This window comes from Pan paniscus, chromosome 11 (genome assembly GCF_029289425.2).
Source record: "Pan paniscus chromosome 11, NHGRI_mPanPan1-v2.0_pri, whole genome shotgun sequence".
Taxonomy (NCBI): Eukaryota; Metazoa; Chordata; class Mammalia; order Primates; family Hominidae; genus Pan; species Pan paniscus.
In genome coordinates this window covers 76,335,477-76,355,804 of record NC_073260.2, presented here as the reverse complement: position 1 = coordinate 76,355,804, position 20,328 = coordinate 76,335,477, and the positions used below count along the sequence as shown (strand labels likewise).

The 20,328-nt window shown below is 41.5% G+C and overlaps 1 protein-coding gene across 3 annotated transcripts in view; it reads right to left on the bottom strand.

The window, feature by feature from the left end:
• Positions 1-17,971, bottom strand: part of VPS13A (vacuolar protein sorting 13 homolog A) — a 243,845-nt gene extending 225,874 nt beyond the window's left edge. For all 3 annotated transcript variants that reach the window (XM_003811456.7, XM_003811459.7, XM_003811458.6), the window contains exon 1: positions 17,237-17,971. In XM_003811456.7, coding sequence (XP_003811504.3) covers positions 17,237-17,336 — 100 coding nt within the window. In that variant the 5' untranslated portion in view covers positions 17,337-17,971. The remainder of the gene's footprint in view (positions 1-17,236) is intronic.
• Between the last annotated feature and the right edge of the window lie 2,357 nt (positions 17,972-20,328).

Below are 20,328 nucleotides of genomic sequence, written 5' to 3'. Positions count from 1 at the left end.
GCATTTTGCAATGATTTCTTGGATATAACACCAAAAGCATAGGCAACAAAAGAAAAAAAAAATAGGTGAATTGGACTTCGTCAAATGTTAAAACTTTTATTCCTCACATGACACTATATACAGTGAACAGACAACAGAGAGGAGTCAGGGTGGCCAAGTAGACACAGAGTCAGGAAGAGCTTCCACCACCAAGAGACCAGGCCATCAAGAAGACCAGCACACTCTGAGCAGATCTTCGGAAGGAAGGCACTGAGAGTGGACAGAAGGAGGATGCAGATCCTGGGCTGAAGGAGGAGAAAGCTGGGAACCTTACAGGGAGTTCCCCTAGCACCATGACTCATTCTGACCCCAAATGCTCCTGGGGAAAGGATGAGTTAAACAGGCATGGAGTAGCCTGTTCTTGCCATGGACCTCTAGAATCCTAGCTGAAGGAGGCTCCATGACCCCTACAGACATTTGAGGTTGCAAAGACAGCTGCTTGGGAAGTTGGCAGAAACAGGACTCCAGTCTGCACGGAGCCCAGAAGGCCTGGTGTGGGAATGGCTGCAGTGGAGCATGGCCAGGGATGTCCATCTCCCAAAGCTCACCACACACCTCTAGGTAGCTTTGGTCTTTGTTGACTATTGGACCTAGACAGAACAGAACTATCTTGCCCATGGCACAGGGCTTGTCGGATTTGAGTGCCCCCCGCAACCCCCATCCCTGGTTGCCTGTTCCACAGTCCCTGCCTGGCCACATCCAATTGCAATGGACGCTGATGCCCAACCGCAGCACTTCCCGACAGCCACCACTATAGCTCCTTTGCTGGCAAGCCCCAGGTAACCACCAGAGAGCACTTGCACATGGGCCTCCACCAGCATCCACCCACGCACAGCTTCCCCGCACTGTTTTGCCAGGACACCGTCACCCACAGCCTCCCCCGACGGCTTTTCCAGTGTATATGCAGGCCTTACCACCCTACTGTCACCACCCCAACCAAGCACTTTTGCCGGCCCCACCATCAGAGTGTTGTTGCCCAGCAGACCGGGAACACCTTGGCCCCACCAGTGCAATGGGTGCTTAACCTCGAGGAGACAGAGAACAAAGTCATGTGCCTAGTCCTAACACCCCAGGGTTAGAGCATGCATGCCAGAAGTGCTGAGCTGAGCCTTGGTACCCAGAAATCATCAAGAAACTATGCCAGTCGACTAAACTCAACTTATATCAAGGTCAAACCCTTGGGGCATCCAAGAATATAAAAGCAAAAAGCCTCATTCAAAGGATAGCAACTGGAGAGATTAAAGGAACATCAGCCCACAAAGATGAGAAAGAATCAGGGCAAGAATTCTAGCAACTCTATAAGCCTGAGTGTCTTCTTACCTTAAAATGACTGCAGTAGCTCCCCAGCAATGGTTCTTATTTTATATATTTATTTTTTTGAAGAGAGAGTTTTGCCCTGTCGCCCAGGCTGGAGTGCAGTGGCACAATCTCGGCTCACTGCAACCTCCACCTTCTGGGTTCAAGTGATTCTCCTGCCTCAGCTTCCTGGGTAACTAGGATTACAGGTGCCCACCACCACACCCAGCTAATTTCTATATTTTAATTAGAGACAGGGTTTCACCATGTTGGCCAGGCTGGTCTTGAACACCTGACCTCAAGTGATCCGCCCGCCTCAGCCTCCCAAAGTGCTGGGATTACAGGTGTGAGCCACTGTACCCAGCCTAGTGATGGTTCTTAATCACACTGAAATGATGGGCATAAAATTCAGAAGATACCGAAATTTGGGAGAAAGTTGAAACCCAATCCACGGAATTTAAGGACTCCAGTAAAATGAGTCAAGAGCTGAAAAACGAAATGGTCATTTTAAGAAACAACCAAACTGATCTGACAGAGCTAAAAAACTCACTACAAGAACTTCACGATATCACTGGAAGTATTAACAGCAGAACAGATTAAGCTGAGGAGGGAATCTCAAGAACTTGAAGACTGGTTCTTCAGTATCAACTCAGACAAAAATAAAGGAAAAATAACTTTTCAATGGAAAAAAATCTCCCAAAAACATGAGATTATGTGAAGAGATCAAATCTACAACTCACTGTTGTCCCTGAAAGAGAGGGAGAGAAAACAAGCAACTTGGAAACATATTTGAGGATACTGTCAACAAAAATTTCCCCATCCTAGCTAGAGAGGTTGACATGCAAATTCAGGAAATTCATAGAACCCCTGCAAGATACTATACAAGATGACCATCCCCAAGACACATAATCATCAGATTCTCCAAGGTCAATGTGAAAGAAAAAAATAATAAAGGGAGCTAGAGAGAAGGGGCAGGTCTACTACAAAGGGAATCCCATCAGGCTAGCACCAGACCTTTCAGCAGAAATCCTACAAGCCAGAAGAAATTGGGGGCCTAATTCAGCATCCTTAAAGAAAAGAAATTCCAACCAAGAATTTCATATCTAACCAAACTAAACTTCATAAGTGAAGCAGAAATAAAATATTTTCAGACAAGTAAATGCTAAGGGAACTCATTACCACCAGACTTGCCTTTTAAGAGGTCCTTAAGGGAGTACTAACCATGGAAATGAAAGACCATTACCGGCTACCACAGAAACACACTTAAGTACAGAGACCACTAACTCTATAAAGCAACTATACAATCAAGTCTGCATACCAACCAGCTAACAACACGATAACAGGATGAAATCAGCACATAACAATATTCATCTTGAATGTAAACAGGCTAAACATCCCACTTCAAAGGCACAGAATTGCAATTCATATGAAGAACCAAGAACCAATTGTATGTTGTCTTTATGAGACCCATTTCATATGCAATGCCACCCATAGGCTCAAAGTAAAGGAATGGAGAAAGATCTATCAAGCAAGTAAAACAAAAAAGGGCAGGCATGGGTAACTTATTTCAGACAAAACAGACTTGAAACCAACAACAATCAAAAAGGACAAAGAAGGGCATTACAAAACAATAAAAGGTTGAATTTAACAAGAAGACTTAACTATCCTAAATACGTATATACCCAACACTGGAGCACCTAGATTCAAAAAAGAAGCTCTCAGAGACCTACAGAGACTTGCACAACCACACAATAATAGTGGGAGACTTCAAAAACCCACTGACAGTATTAGACAGACCTAAAGTTAACACTTCACCAAATGGACCTAACAGAGTTCTACAGAACACCTCACCCAACAAAAACAGAATATACATTATTCTCATATGCACATGGCACATATCTAAAACCAACCACATGCTCAACCATAAAGCAATTCTCAACAAATTAAAAATCCCACAATCATACCAACCATGTTCTCAAGATGACAGTGCAATAAAAATAGGTAACAATACCAAGAAGATCTCTCAAAACCATACAATTCCATGGAAATTAAACCACTCCTGAATGACTTTTGGGTAAACAACGAAATCTTAATTTCACTGAAATCAAGAAATTCTTTGGGCCAGGCACGGTGGCTCATGCCTGTAATCCCAGTACTTTGCAAGGCTTAGGTGCGGGGATCACTGGAGCCCAGGAGTTCAAGACCAGCCTGGCCAACATGGTGAAACATTGTCTTTACAAAAAATACAAAAAAAATTAGCCAGGTGTAGGAGTGCACACCTGCAGTCCCAGCTACTCAGGAGGCTGAGAGGTGGGAGGACTGCTTGAGCCTGGAAGGTGGAGGCTGCAGTGAGCCATGTTCATGCCACTCCACTTCAGCCTCAGCAACAGGGCAAGAACCTGTCTCAAAAAAAAGAAGAAGAAAAAGAAAAGAAAAGAAAGGAATTATTTGAAACTAATGAAAACAAAGATACAATATACCAGAATCTCTGGGACATAGCTAATGTAGTCTTAAGAGGAAAGTTTATAGTGCTAAATGCCCACATCAAAATGTTAGAAAGATATAAAGTTAACAACTAACATCATGCCTAGAGGAACTAGAAAAATGAGCAAATCAACCCCAAAGCTAGCCACAGAAAAGAAATAACCAAAATTAGAGTTGAACTGAACAAAAAAAATACAAAAGATGGTTCCTTAAAAGAATAAATAAGATAGATTGCCAGCCAGACTAACAAAGAAAAAAAAAGAGAGAGAGGAGAGCCAAATAAACACAATTAGAAATGGCAAAGGGGACATTACCACTGACCCAGAGAAATACAAAAAATCCTTAGAGGCTATTATGAACATCTCTATGCACACTAACTAGAAAATCTACAAGAAATGGATGAATTCCTGGAAACATACAACCTCCCAAGATTGAACCTGGAAGAAACTGAATACCTCAACAGAGCAATAATGAGTTCTGAAATTGTATAAAAAGTCTACCAACCAGAAAAAGCCCTGGACCAGATGGATTCATAACCAAATTCTACCGGACATATAAAGAAGAGCTGGTACCAATCCTATTGAAACTATTCCAAAAAATTGAGAAGGAGGGACTCCTCCCTAACTCATTTTATTTTATGAAGCCGGCATCATTCTGATAACAAAACCTGGCAGAGACATAACAAAAACAGGAAACTTCAGGCCTATATCCCTGATTAACATAAATGCAAAAATCTTCAACAAAATGGTAAACCAAATCCAGCAGCACATCTACCATGATCAAGTAGACTTTATTCCTGGTATGCAAAGTTGGTTCAATATACACAAATCAATAAGTGTGATTCATTACTAAACAGAACTAAAAACAAAAACCACATGATCATCTTTTTAGATTCAGGACTTTTGATAAAATTCAACATCCCTTCATGTTAAAAACCCTCAAAAGACTAAGCATCAAAGGAATATACCTGGAAATAATAAGAGCCATCTATGAAAAACCCACAGCTAACATCACACTGAATGGGCAAAAGCTGGAAGTATTCCCCTTGAGAACCAGGACAACACAAGGATACCCACTTACTCCTATTCAACATAGTTCTGGAAGTCTTAGCCAGAGCAATCAGGAAAGAGAAAGAAATAAAAGACATCCAAATAGGAAGAGAGGAAGTCAAATCATCCCTCTTTGCAGACGGTATGATTCTATACCTAGAAAACTCCATAGTCTCTGCCCAAAGGTTCCTAGAACTAATAACTTCAACCAACTTTCAGGATACAAAATCAATGTACAAAAATCAGTAGTATTTCTATATACCAATAACATCCAAGCTGAGAGCCAAATCAAGAATTCAATCCCATTCACAATCGCCACAAAAAGAATAAAATGCCTAGGAATAGAGCTAATCAGAGAGGTAAAAGATCTCTACAATGAGAATTGCAAAACACTGCTCAAAGAAATCAGAGACAACACAAACAAATGGAAAAACATTCCATGCTCATAGACAGGAAGAATCAAAATTGTTAAAATGTCCATACTGCCCAAAGCAATCTACAGCTTCAATGCTATTCCTATCAAACTGCCAATGTTATTTCTCACAGAATTAGAAAAAACTATTTTAAAATTCATACTGGCCCAAAAAAGGAGCCTGAATAGCCAAAGCAACCCTAAACCAAAAGAATAAAGCCTGAGGCATCACACTACCTGACTTCAACCTATACTAAAAGGCTACAATAACCAAAACAACATGGCACTGATACAAAAACAGACATGTAGACCAATGGAACAGGTCAAGAGCTCAGAAATAAAGCCAGACACCTACAACCATCTGATTTTAACAAAACTGACAAGCAATGGGAAAAGGACTCCCTATTCAATAAATGGTGTGGAGATAATGGCCAGCCACATGCAGAAGACTGAAACTGGATCCTACCTTTCACCATATACAAAAATCAACTCAAGATAGATTAAAGACTTAAATGTAAAACCTAAAACTATAAAAACCCTAGAAGAAAACTTAGGGAATACCATGCTGGACATAAGCCCTGGCAAAGATTTCATGATGAAAATTCCAGAACTACAAAAAAAAAAAAAAAAAAAAAAGGCAAGTGGGACCTAATTAAACTAAAGAGCTCTTGCACAGCAAATGAAACTGTCCACAGAGTAAACAGACAATCTACAAAATGGGAGAAAACATTTGCAAGCTATACATCCAACAAAGATCTAATTATCCAGAATCGATAAGGAACTTAAACAAACAAGCAGAAAACTAACAACCCCATTTAAAAAATGGGCAATGGACATGAACAGACACCTCTCAAAAGACACATGCGGCCAAGAAACATGGAAAAAGAAAACTCAACATCACTAATCATTAGAGGAATGCAAATAAAAAGCAGTGAGATATGATCCTACACCAGTCAGAACGGCTATTATTAAAAAGTCAAAAATAGCAGATGCTGGTGAGGCTGCAGAGAAAAGGGAACACTTACACACTGCTGGTGGGAATGTAAATTAGTTCAGCCACTTTGGAATGCAGTCTGGAGATTTAAGAACTAAGAACTACCAAAGAATTAAGAACTACCATTAGAACCAGCAATCCCATTACTGGGTATATACCCAAAGGACCATAAACTGTCCTACCATAAGGACACATGCATGCGTATGTGCATCACAGCACCACTTCACAATAGCAAAGACATGGAATCAACATAGATGTCTGTCAACAGTGGACTGGATAAAGAAAATGCAGTATATGTTCACCATGGACTACCACACAGCCATGAAAAGGAGCAAAATCATGCCCTTTGCAGCAACATGGATGCCACTGGAGAGCATTATCCTAAGCGAGTTATCACAGAAAAAGAAAACCAAATACTGCATATTCTCACAAGACGGAATTAAAACTTGAGTACTGTGTTAGTCCATTGTTGTGTTGCTATAAAGAAATACCTGAGCCTGGGTAATTTACAAAGAAAAGAGGTTTAATTGGCTCATGGTTCTGCAAGCTGTACAGGAAGCATGGCACCAGCATCTACCTGCCCAGCTGCTGGGGAGGACGCAGGAAGCTTTCAATCATGGCAGAAGGCAAAAGCGGAGCCAGAACATCACATGGCCACAGCAGGAGCAAGAGGGGGAGTGCATAGGGAGGTGCCACACACTTAACCAGATCTTGCAAGAACTATCGCAAGGACAGCACCAAGCCATGAAAGATCCACCCCTATGACCCAACTGCCTCCCACCAGTCCCCACCTCCAACAATGGGGATTACAATTAAATGTGAGACTTGGTGGGGACATGTATTCAAACTCTATCCAGTACACATGGACACAAAGAGGAAACAACAAACACCAAGGCCTACTTGAGGGTGGAGGGTGTGGGGAGGGTGAGGATCAAAAAACTATCTATCGGGTACTATGCTCTCTACCTGGGTGACAAAATAATTTATACATCAAACCCCAGTGACACACAATTTACCCACACAACAAACCCACACATGTACCCCATGAACCTAAAATAAAAGTTAGCAGGGAAAAAAAGGAAGAAAAGGTAACACACAAAATGGGAAATATTTGCAAATCATATATCTGATAAGCAGCTAACATTGTGTGTGTGTGTGTGTGTATGTTTGTATGTAAACTCTTACAACTCAAAAAACAAACAACCTGATTAAAAGATGGACAAAGGACTTAAATAGATGTTTCTCCAATTAAGATATACAAATGGTCAATAAGCCCATGAAAAGATGTTCAACATTCCTAATTAGAGAAATGTAAATGAAAACTACAAGATACCACCTCATATCCATTAGGATAACTACTATCAAAAAAAGAGAAAATAAATGTTGGTGAGGATGTGGAGAAATGGTGACCTTTGTACACTGTTGGTAGGAATGTAAAATGGTGCAGTCACTATAGAAAGTAGTACGATAATTCCTCAAAAAAATTGATAATGGAATTACTATATGATCCAGTAATTCTGCTTCTGAGTATGTAACCCAAAAATCTGACAGCACAGACTGAACTTCAAAGAAAAATATCCATGTTCATAACACCATTATTCACAACAGCCAAAAGGTGGAAGCTGCCCAACTATTCATCAACAGATGAATGGAGAAACAAAATGCAGTATATACATACAATGGGATACTATTTAGCTTGAAAAATTATTGAAATGCTGACATTTCCTACAACACGGATGCACCTTGAGGACATTATGCCAAGTAAAAGGAACCAATAACAAATGGCAAATACTGTATAATTCCACTTATACTTCAAGTATTCGAATTTACAGACATCAAAAGTAGAATAACGGTTACTGGGGTCTGGAAAGACGGTGGAATGGGTAGTCATTGCTTAACGGGTAAGTGCTTCAGTTTTGCAAGATGAAGAATTCAGGAGATGAATAATGGTGAAGTCAGGAGATGAATGGTGGTTATGGTTGCACAATGTAAGTGTACTTAATGACATGAAGTGTACACTTAAAATGGTTAAGATAGGCCGGGTGTGGTGGGTCACACCTGTAATCCCAGCACTTTGGGAGGCCGAGGCAGGCAGATTACTAGGTCAAGAGATCAAGACCATTCTGGCCAACATAGTGAAACCCCATTTCTACTAAAAATACAAAAATTAGCTGGGCATGGTGGCATGCATCTGTAGTCCCAGCTACTTAGGAGGCTGAGGCAGGAGAATCGCTTGAACCCAGGAGGCAGAAGTTGCAGTAAGCAGAGATTGTGCCACTGCACTCCAGGCTGGGCAACACAGCAGGACTCCATCTCAAAAATTAAAAAAAACAAATAAATAAAGGAGTTCTTTAGAAAGAAGGAAAATGATTTAAACCAAAAACTCAGATTTACAGGAGCATTAGAGAATTAAGAGATGAAGGTAAATTAAGTCTTTTCTTCCTTATTCTTAAATTAATAGAAAAATTTCTAAAATACTAATAGCAGCAATGCATTGGATTATTACAGCTTATAGGTAAGTGAAATTAATGACAACAATGTTACAATGGGCAGAAGGGAGGAATCTGTATACTGTATTGTAAGATAGAGTATTACGTATACTACCTCCATTTTCCATGAAGTAGTACAGTGGGATTTTTTTGTTTTTGTGTTTTTTGAGACAGAGTTTCGCACTGTCGCCCAGGCTAGAGTGAAGTGGCACAATCTCGGCTCACTGCCTCCCAGTTCAAGTGATTCTCATACCTCAGCCTCCTGAGTAGCTGAGACTACAGGCGCACATTACCATGCTCAGCAAATTTTTTGTATTTCTAGTAGAGATGGGGTTTCACCATGTTGACCAGGCAGGTCTCGAACTCTTATCCTTAAGTGATCCGCCAGCCTCAGTCCCCCAAAATGCTGGAATTACAGGCGTGAGCCACTGTACCTGACCTATAATGTTATTTGGACGTGGACCTGGACTAGTTTTAAGTGAACAGCACAAACTGTAAGACAACCTTAAATAAATTGTTTAAGAAGCATAATTGGTATGCTAAGACAGGAGAAAAAAAATTAAATCATATCACATGATCAATTAAAACCAGAGAAGGCAAAAGAGGAGGGGAAGACTGTTTAAAAAGGAAACAAGTATAACAAACAGAAAACAGCTATAAATATGATAAGACACTGTCAAAGGAAAATAAAGGTTTTTCTCTCTACTCTCATATTCGACACAGAACCCTTAGATAACCAGATATGTGAAGTTTTTCCCCCAATCCCTAAACAATTCTCCAACAGACACCAACTATAATTCAATTAAATAATGACACTATCTACCTAGAAATAGTGTCATATCGAGCCGGGCGCAGTAGCTCACGCCTGTAATCCCAGCACTTTGGGAGGCCAAGGCAGGTGGATCACAAGGTCAAGAGATCAAGACCATCCTGGTCAACATGGTGAAACTCCGTCTCTACTAAAAATACAAAAAGTAGCCTGGTGTGGTGACAGGCGCCTGTAGTCCCAGCTACTCGGGAGGCTGAGGCAGGAGAATCACTTGAACCTGGGAGGCGGAGGTTGCAGTGAGCCAAAATTGCGCCACCGCACTCCAGCCTGGCAACAGAGCGAGACTCTGTCTCAAAAAAAAAAAGAGAGATAATGTCATATCCCACATGGTAAGGGCTCAATTCCATAAGACTGCCCCTCACTTCAGATGTCAGTCACAAGTCCCAGGCTGTGATCTGTGCTTCTGATTGACCAGCTATAAATCAGGGTTCGCACCTGATTTTATTTGGTTTGATAATCTGCTGGGATAACTCACAAAACTCAGGGAAATACTTATATTTAACAGTTTATCATAAAGGATATTACAAAGGATACAGATAAAGAGATGGGCAGAGCAAAGTAAGGTGGTGGGGAGCTTCCATGCCCTCCCCGTTGTGGACTTTGGTATCTGCACAGGTCTTGGAACCAAACCCCTGGAGATACTGAGTGCTAAACATACACGTCATGACCAAATGGGATTTATTCTAGGTATGCAAGGTTAGTTCAACATTCAAAGATCAATTAATGTAATGTATCACACCAACAGATTAAAAAAGAAAAAAATCCTGTGATAATAGTAATAGATGCAGAAAAAAACATTTGACAAAATCCAGCATTCTTTTGTTTTTGTTTTTTTGAGACGGAGTCTTGCTCTGTCACCTAGGCTGGAGTGCAGTAGCATGATCTCGGCTCACTGCAACCTCCGCCTCCCATGTTCAAGCGATTCTCGTGTCTCAGCCTCCCAAGTAGCTGGGACTACAGGTGCCCGCCACCACACCCAGCTAATTTTTGTATTTTTAGTAGAGACAGGGTCTCACCATGTTGGCCAGGCTGGGCTCGAACTCCTGGCCTCAACTGATCTGGCCACCTCAGCTTCCCAAAGTGCTAAAATTACAGGGATGAGCCATCATGCCTGGCTCCAACATTCTTGAAGGAAAAGAAAACACTCTCAGCAAAGCAGAATAGATGTGTATGTATGACAGAAAGAAAAAAATTAGAGTATTTGTTGCCTCTGAAGATGAGGGTAGGAATAAATTAGGAAAGGTCAGGAAAAAGACTTTCTGGGGTGATGGTCATGTTCTATATCTTGACTGGGTTTGAGTTACATGTGTGTATGTATTTGTCAAAACTCAGTCAATGTACACTTAAGATTTGTATATTTTCTTCTACATAAATCTTACCTCAAAAGGAAAAAAACTAAGCAAATATTGCACTCTAATTAATGATACACATGCTGAAGTATTTAGGAGGAAATGAACGCATCTCTACAACTTATTCTGAAATACATTTAATAATATGAATTGCTGCATGGAGAGATGGACAGGTATGTGACAAAACATGTGTGGTTAAATATTAATGGTATTCCATTATATGGATATGCCAGTTTGTTTATCCATTCACCTGTTGGTGGATACTTAGACTGTTTCCCATTTGGGGCTATTAAAAATAAAGCTGCTATGCACATCTGTGTGCAAATCTTTGTATGAACATATGCTTTCATTTCTCTTGGGTAAACATGTAGAAGCGCAATGGCTTGATAACATGGTTGATGTATGTTTAACTTTTTAAGAAATTGCCAAACTGTTTTCCCAAGTTGTTTAACATTTTACATCCCCAGGAGACATATAATAGAGAGTTCCAGTTTTTCCACATCCTCACCACCACTTGCTATGGTCAGCAATAAAAAGGAATAAATTATTGATTGTACTACCACATGGATGAATCTCAAAATAATTATGCTGAAATAAGCCAGACTGAAAGAATACAAACTGTACAATCCCATTTATCCAAGTCTAGAAAACTCAAGCTAATATGCAGTAACAGAAAGCAAATCAGCAAAAACCTGGGGACAAGAAGGGTATTAGGGACAAGGAGGGTTAGAAGATACGGTTTACAAAAAGGCACAAGGAAACTTCTAGGTATGATAGATATGTTCATTATCATGTGATGATTGTTACCTGCATGCACATATATGCTAAAACTTATCAAATTGTAGACTTTAACGTGTATTTTACTGCATGTTAATTATACGTCAATAAAGCTGTTAATACATAATATTAATGACAGAATCTAGATAATGGGTATATGGAGAGGCACTGTAAAATCTCCTAACACTTTTTATAATAAAATGTTTCATAGTCTTTAAAGTTTTATTAAAGTATCTTAGAACATAAATATAAAAATAATATATAAGGAATTAGAATTGGTCATTAACACCAGACTGTAAGAATCATTTGTTTGGCTCCCTAGTGTATTCTGGGCACAGAAGAATGACTCCTTAAAAATCGAAAACTGTATCCTAACTGAATCTTCATCTTCTGTACTGCTTCTGGTATCATGGCGGTATCCAGCTAAGTGGCCACTAAACACATGATTCTATTATAAAGGGAAAACTGGGAGATTAACATTTCAAAAACAGAATATGTATGTTAGTTAATAGACAAGAAATCTGAACTTCTAATGTTACATAAAGATGTCAGGCATTATCAAAAAAAAATTACAAATTTGTCCAAGTATTGTGATTTCGGAGAAAACAAAATAGAGACAAAGGAGGCTAACTTAAGAAGGGGCTATGAAGTACAGGTACTTCCTGTGTTACAAATGATAATTCTATCACACAAGCCACTTTTACTACTGTTTTTGTCTATTTAAAATTCTAATACTTTTCCCCTTAATGTTCTCTTAAAATGTACCCAACTGTGCATCAAGTCCCCAGTGTCATTTGTTTAAAAAAAGATTTTCATGTCCTACTCCAGATAAATAATTTATAATCTCTGGGGGCAGGTTCAAAAATCTGAATTCATAATAAGCACCTATGGCTGATTCTGATGCAGCCTAGCTCTTAAAGAAAATATGTGAAATGGCCGGACGCAGTGGCTCACACCTGTAATCTCAGCACTTTGGGAGGCCAAGGCAGGTGCATCACTTGAGGTCAGGCGTTCGAGACCAGCCTGGTTGACGTGGTGAAATGCCGTCCCTACTAAAAATACAAAAATTAGCCATGCATGGTGGTGGGCACCTTTAATCCCAGCTACTCGGGAGGCTGAGGCAGGAGACTCACTTAAGGCCGTGAGACAGAGGTTGCAGTGAGCCGAGATCGCGTCACTGCACTCCCACCCGGGTGACAGAACGAGACTCTGTCTCAAAAAGAAAAGAAAAAGAAAAAGAAAATTGCTGGAGAAAGTTGGGAAGATAAATTTCAGATGAGTCTATGAAATATTACCACCTCTCTAACTAGATGATATACGGGAAGGGAGAATTATAAATAGAAGTGTATAAAAAGTATACCTTACCAACATCAAAATTTGCCAAGAGTCAGTCCTGGAATGACTCTTTTTCATTTCAATTCCTTTTTCATCCCCTGTAAGACAGAGTCTTCTAGCAGTGAGTCTACTTACTGTATTGAACCCAGTACAGTAGCACTCTTCTGCTGCATTATAGTTAAACAGGTTTTTGGAAAAGTCCTCATTCATATATAAGAATGCTTCCATGGGAAAAATGCATTCTGATTTCCAAAGAATCCATCTCAGCAACAAATTTTCAGAGCACCATCCATTATTAGCAATGACTGAATACTAATTGATACTATTATAGTAACATGCTAATATTGAAATTTGCTGGATTATTTCAGAAGCCTAGCAAAAGCACACATTTACAACTACCAATAGGTCCTTCGCGTTAGACCATAAAATATTATCTTAAAATTTTCCTATGCAGCATCTAGTTTCTTTTTTTTTTTTTTTTTTGAGGCAGGGTCTCACTCTGTTGGCCAGGCTAGAGGGCAATGGTGTGATCTCAGCTCACTGCAACCTATGCCTCCCAGCTTCAAGTGATTCTCCTACCTCAGTCTCCTGAGTAGCTGGGATTACAGGCGAGCGCCACAGTACCCAGCTAATTTTTGTATCTTATTTTTTTCGTAGAGATGAGGTTTCACCACGTTGGCCAGGCTGGTCTGAAGTGATCCACCCTCCCCAGTCTCCCAAAGTGCTGGGATTACAGGCATGAGCCACTACGCCTGGCCACCTAGTTTCTATTACAGAAATTTTCAAACAATGTTTTTAAAAAATCCTCCAAATTTATCAAATTACTACTTTTGAAATTCTCAAAGAATATTTAAAAAAAAAACTCCAGCTATTATTTAAAGTTTCATTTATCAAAACATAACCAATTTCTATAAATAAAACACTGACATGTTATTTTATTTTATTTTGAGACAGAGTCTCGCTGTCTGTTGCCTAGGTTGGAATGCAGTGGCATGATCAGAGCTCACTGTAATCTCAAACTCCTATGCTCAAGCCATCTTCCCGCCTCAGCCTTCCAAAGTGCTGGGATTACAGGAATGAGCACCACACCTGGACAATGACTTGTTATTTTTTAAATTATTTGTTAAAGACTAAAGTTAGAGGGATCACATTACCTGATTTCTAGACTAACTACAAAGACACAGTTATCAAGACAGTGTAGTATTGGTGAAATGATAGACACACAGATTGAGACAGACTAAAGCCACACAATATTAAGTCTACTGATTTTTTTTTTTACGAAATGCAAAGATAATTCAATAGAGAAAGGATCCTCTTTCTTAGCAAGTGGTGCTGAACAACTGGATATTTGCATCCACATGCAAACAAATGAACCTCAACCTTCAACACATATCACACACCTTATACAAAAAGAAATCCAAAACCTAAAACTACAAAACTTCCTTAAGAAAACACAGGAGAACATCTTTGACTTTGGGTTGGGAAAAGATTTCTTAGATATGAATACCAAAAGCCATGATTCATAAAAGAAATATTTTATAAACTGGGCTTTTCCCAAAATCAAAAATGTATGCTCTGCAAAAGACAAAATGGGAAAAGACTGAGAAAGTATTTTCAAATTACATATCTGATGAAAAACCTGTATCTTTAATATTTAAAGAACTCTCAAAACTCAACAATAAGAAAACAAACACTCTGGAAAAAGAGTTTGGCTGTTCCTCAAAAGGTTACACAAAGTCAGCATATGACCCAGCAATTCCACTTCTAGGTATATATCCAAGAGAATTTAAAACATACATCCACAAAAAAACTTGTACATGAATGTTCAGTGGCATTATTCATAATATCCAAAAGGTGGATGTTTAGGAATAATCTAAACATCCAGCAACTGGTGAGTATAGATAAATAAATTGTGGTCTATGAATATAATGGAATATTATTCAACCCTAAGAGCAAATGAAATAGTCATACATCCTTCAACATGGAGGAACCTTGAAAATACATTAGGTTAAAGAAGCCAGAAACAAAAGGCCACATATTATATAATTCCATTTAAATGAAATGTCCAGAATTACCAAATCCATAAAGACAGAAAGATTAGGGGTTGCCAGAGGTGGAGTAGTGAGAAGGGAGGAAATTGGGAGTCACTCCTAATGGACATAAGATTTAATTTTGGGGTGCTGAAATATTCCGGAATGAGAGAGTGGTGATGGTTGTACAATTTTGTGACTATACTAAAAAACACTGAATTGTACATTTTAAAAGGGTGAAATTTATGGTATATGAAATAAATCTCAAAAAAAAAAAGTACAACCCAATTTAAAACCACTCTTAGGTATTTATCCAAGAGAAATAACAATTATGTTCACACAAACACCCGTACGTGAATGTTTATGACGGCTTTATTTATAACCTCCAAAAACTGAAATATTCTTCAACCAGCAAACAGATAAATACTTACAGTCAGGCGGGCGCAGTGGCTCACGCCTGTAATCCCAGCACTTTGGGAGGCAGAGGCAGGCGGATTACTTGAGGTCAGGAGTTTGAGACCAGCCTGGCCAACATTGCAAAACCCCCTCTCTACTAAAAATTAGCCGGGCGTGGTGGCGGGGTGAGATCAACTGCAAAGGAGCAGCTGAGAGAATTCGGGAGGCTTGATGAACCTTTTATGTGCCATTATTGTGGTGGTGCATACATGCCTCTTAGCATTTGTCAAGACAGAACTGTATCACAAGAGTGAATTTTACTGCATGTAAATTTTAAACAAACAAATAAGTTGATTAATCACACTCTAGACAAACCTCCACCCTGAATGTGGAAGCAAGACTCCACTACAGATCAAAGTTCACCTCAAGTATTCTTAAAGCTTCCTTCTGAGGTACATGGGAGACAAATTTTATTTTCACTTTGCAACTAAGAAGCAGCATAAACAGACTGCAAGTTTCTTGTACTAATCAAACAGGCTGAGCAGCTATCACTATGTCCCTAGTTTTTGTAGTCCACTCACTCTCCATCATGATACTAGGTCCCCACCGTAGTAACATTCTTTAAAATCAAACTAAACTACCTGTTTACATTATCTCATAAACGAGAAGAGTCAAGGTAAGTAGTTTAGAAGAAGACTGGAAGTGTGTGCACAGACAAGAATAAATTACTTTAAATATATATTTAAACACACACTATTCACACACAAAATTAACCCTCACTTTGGCCTGGGAAATTCATTTCACAAAGGAGTCTAATTTCTAGCGGGTGTTTAAAATAAACAAGCGCATAATGCAAAAACAGATGGAAACACTAAAAATGAGGCTCTCAGTAAGGCAGAATACCACACTAAACGGACACAGGGAAAGCTCGGTCCTTCACCACCTAGGCAGCGTAGGGCCCTGTTCAGCCCGGTCTTTTGCAGGTCTGAGACGTTGCACCGCACGCCCTGGTTTTTCTTTAAAATTCGGCAATTCACTCTGACCCACATATCCTAAAGTCTTGAAAATGTGACACATTCCTAGCTCAGGCTGTTAACTGCAACCACACAAGCAACTGTTTGAGTTACTTTGCACTTGAGTTTCCTTTTTGTTATCCGCCGAACCCAGGCGAGAGAGAGCCGGCGTCCGGGTCCTAGGGCCGGAAGGGGGAGAGCAGAAAGCACCACGGGTCAAGCCAGGAATTGAGGCTGGGGAAGCAAGGAAGCGGGCGTCCCCGGTCACAGCGCCCTGCCTTCACGTGCGAGGCAGCATGCAACACGCGGGGGATTTCTGGGGCCTTCGTCATAAACCCAGGGGGGCAAAGGACAGGGATGGGACCCAGCCCAGGAAGGCGTCGTCTCGCCTCGCCCCGCGCGGCTAAAGCCGGACCGTGCGGGGCCAGGGGTAGAGAACGGCCCCTCGCCGGGACTTGAACGCCAGACCCACGGAGCCCACGGCAAGTCCGCTCCGCTCGGAAAATATAGACCTTTTCATCCCGCACTCATGACCCTCTCCTTTCCCCCAAAATATAAACAACTCGAGGGCGGAGGCCAGGGAACTGCCGCCCGGCTTTACGTAACTTGACCCACAGGCGGGCGGCGGCAGGTGGCTGCACCCGGCGAGCAAGGTGCTCGAAGCCCCGAGAACGCAGGACGCCGCTCGGGCAGCGAGACGGCCGGGAAGCACGAGAGGCCGGGGAGCGGCGGCGGCCTCCTTACCTTTCCAGATGCCCAGAGAGAGCTGGGACGTGTCCAAGTCCACCACATAGTCCCCCAAGAACCGGTTCAACACGTCCACGACCACCGACTCGAAAACCATGTTCCTCAGCCGTGGTGGGCACGGCAGCCGGCCCGTGCGCTCCTCCTCCCGCCGCCTTCCCCACGCCCCTCCCTCGAGGTAATTCGGTTCACCGGCTCCGGGGCGGCTTCAGCTGCGGCGCCCCCGCTGGCCCGACGCGCAGCCCTAGCGAGCCCAGCGAGAGACGGAGGCGGTCGCTCTCACGACGCGTGCGCAAGTCTGCGCGCGGCTGGAGGCGGAGCGCGGCGCAGACCTGGGCGCGCAGCCCTGAGAGGGAGGAAAGGCGGCTGCGCGGCCGCGGCTCTGGAGGGTGCCCTTTTCGCGCCGAGCCCGGCTCCTCTTTCCTGTCGGCCCCGCCTCCTCCCCATCGCCTGGCAACGGGACACCGGTCTGGAGCTACCGGATTTTTTCCGACCCCGCCCCCTCCTGCAGATCAGCGTCCCCAACGGCCCCCCAGGGCGGGGCGGTTACGCCCGACGGGAACGCCCCTCCCCCTAGAAGGTGGTGGCCGCTTCCACGCGTATGACAGGGCTCGCCCCTGAGTAAGGGTGGGCGGATCCCAGCCCCGTCGCCAGAAGCTTCAAGGGGGCTGTCCCAGGGAGCATCTCCCCTCATCATTACAGGGTGGGAGGGTCCAGCCAGCCTGGGTGTCTCGGTGCCTGTAACCTCCCCGCCTGGTCCTCCGACCGCCTGGCTCTCAGGAGGAGTTAACTTCCTGCTGCGAGTCGAGGATGGAATTACATAGTCCCTGCCCTGCGTCTGAGATGAGCACCCATTTTTGGTCAAGTCATTTATACGGAGCTGTCTTTCATTCCAAAGAGTGACACGCTTCCCTGCAGATAAGAGTTACAGTCAGCCGGTCTGGAAACTGCTGAACACCCTCCAAGAAATACTGGGAGTGCTGGACCCTTGACCCCTATGCCTCCACCGAACCACTGACCTAAAATAAATTACAATTACAGATCTTTCGACCTGTTTGGTCTTACTTAGAAGTAATCCCAAAGGCCTGAGGTCACAGAGATGCTAAATGTGAGGTTTAGAGAACTGTAATTAATCATCTTCAGGACCGAAAAAGTGTACATTGAGCGTTTTCTCTTTACACGTTAAATGAATAATGATGGATTTCTATTAATTCGTGTGTCATTTTACTACTTTTTGTGCATAGTCACCGACTTTTCAAAATTAAATGTTTAGGGTGTGCCTTTGCAAGTAGAATGCCTGACAAAAACTGTAAGTTTTTACCTGAGTTTATGAATGTTTTTCATATAATTTTATATTTGAAGGACCTTTATGAGGTCTCCAACCTCCTAGTCTTAAATATAATGAAGCTGAAGTGTTAGGGATGTGTGCAAGGTCATACAACCAATGTTCTGTGGAAGAACTGGAACTTGGCCCTTCTGATTGGCTACCACCCCACCTGCTTCTCTCGCATTCAGCTAACAGTCTGCTTCAGAATACCTGCACGGAGAAACGAATAGAGGCTACAATGCCTAGGAAGGGGAAGAGCTCTACATAATGAGGCATTTTGCCATTGCACTATTAATAAGAAGCCAGATACACAGTAGCTGCAAAATTCTGCTGTTATATCTAGCACTGCAAATTCAAAGTTACAAGAATTTCCAGAACTCCAAAAATCCATGTTAAGTATCTTGCAAACGTTTTCATATTAGTTTTCTACAATCTAGGAAAATTTTGTGGAAGTGAGGAAGGGGAAGGGATGTTGCTGAAAAGTTAGAGGTATAAGCATAAAGCAATGAAAAAAAATTCTGCTGAGGAAGTGTTAGAAATAAGTGGATGCATATTGTAACCGAATTCTTATCTAGTGTTAGATGTATATGAACATGCTTTGTAAATACTAAAAGACAACATTTTGCATTCAGTCTTTGCATTGCTTAATCCATCTAAGGAAGTTTGTAAGCAAAAATATATTAACATCATCATGTAAAAGGTATGCTCATTAAACCATTAAACCAAATTTCTGTTGTACCTTGAAAAATAAGCCCAATGACTACCATAAAAACTTGAGTTTCAAATTAGGAAGTATGTCAGTGTATGTTATTCTTTCTCTAGATCACAATTAAAATGCTATACTTCATTCTTTGATCAAATGGAAAAACAAAAGAGGGGGAGAGCATCTGAATGACCCCAAACTGCAATATCATCTAACTTTATAATAAATCTCTAACTTTGCAAGTAGGACTTGCAGTTTTATGTATACCTTCCATGCCACAGCTCTTCGTCTTTAAAGTTTTGGTGTACTGGTAGTAATCTTGGAATTTTTTTTTCTCCTAATCTTAATTCTTTTGTCCACAAGTAAATGTCATTGGTGTGCTGCTTGTCCTTATCATTCCCCATGGGCATTGTGGTAGCAGGCTAGATGGCCAGATAACAAAGCTGTTGAAGCAGACCACAAAGCTGTTGAAGCAGAAGATGTCCTGGAGGAACAAGTGTAGAAGATGGCCGTTTTATAGGTATGGGACTTTTACTGATCTAACTTCACAGAGCCCTGTGCTCCATCTGTTTATGCTTTAAAAATTTTAAACAATAAAAAGTTATTTGGAGACTGGCATGGTAGCACATGCCTGTAGTCCCAGCTACTCCAAGGGTGAGAGGATCCCTTGAGCCCAGGAGTTTGGGGCTGCAGTAAACTATGATGGTGCCACTGCACTCCAGCCTGGGTGACACAGTGAAAAAAAAAAAAATTCTTTAGACTATGTGTTCCAATCCTTAATAAAAAGAGAAAAATTCACTGGAAGGGGAATATAAGCAAAAAGGTAAAAACCTTATAAGAATCTTACTTAAGGCCAGGCACAGTGGCTCATGCCTGTAATCCCAGCACTTTGGGAGACCAAGGCAGGTGGATCACCTGAGGTCAGGAGTTCGAGACCAACCTGGTCAACATGGCGAAACCCCGTCTCTACTAAAAATACAAAAAAAAAAAAAAATTAGCCAGGCATGGTGGCACGCACCTGTAATCCCAGCTAGTCAGGAGGCTGAGGCAGGAGAATCACTT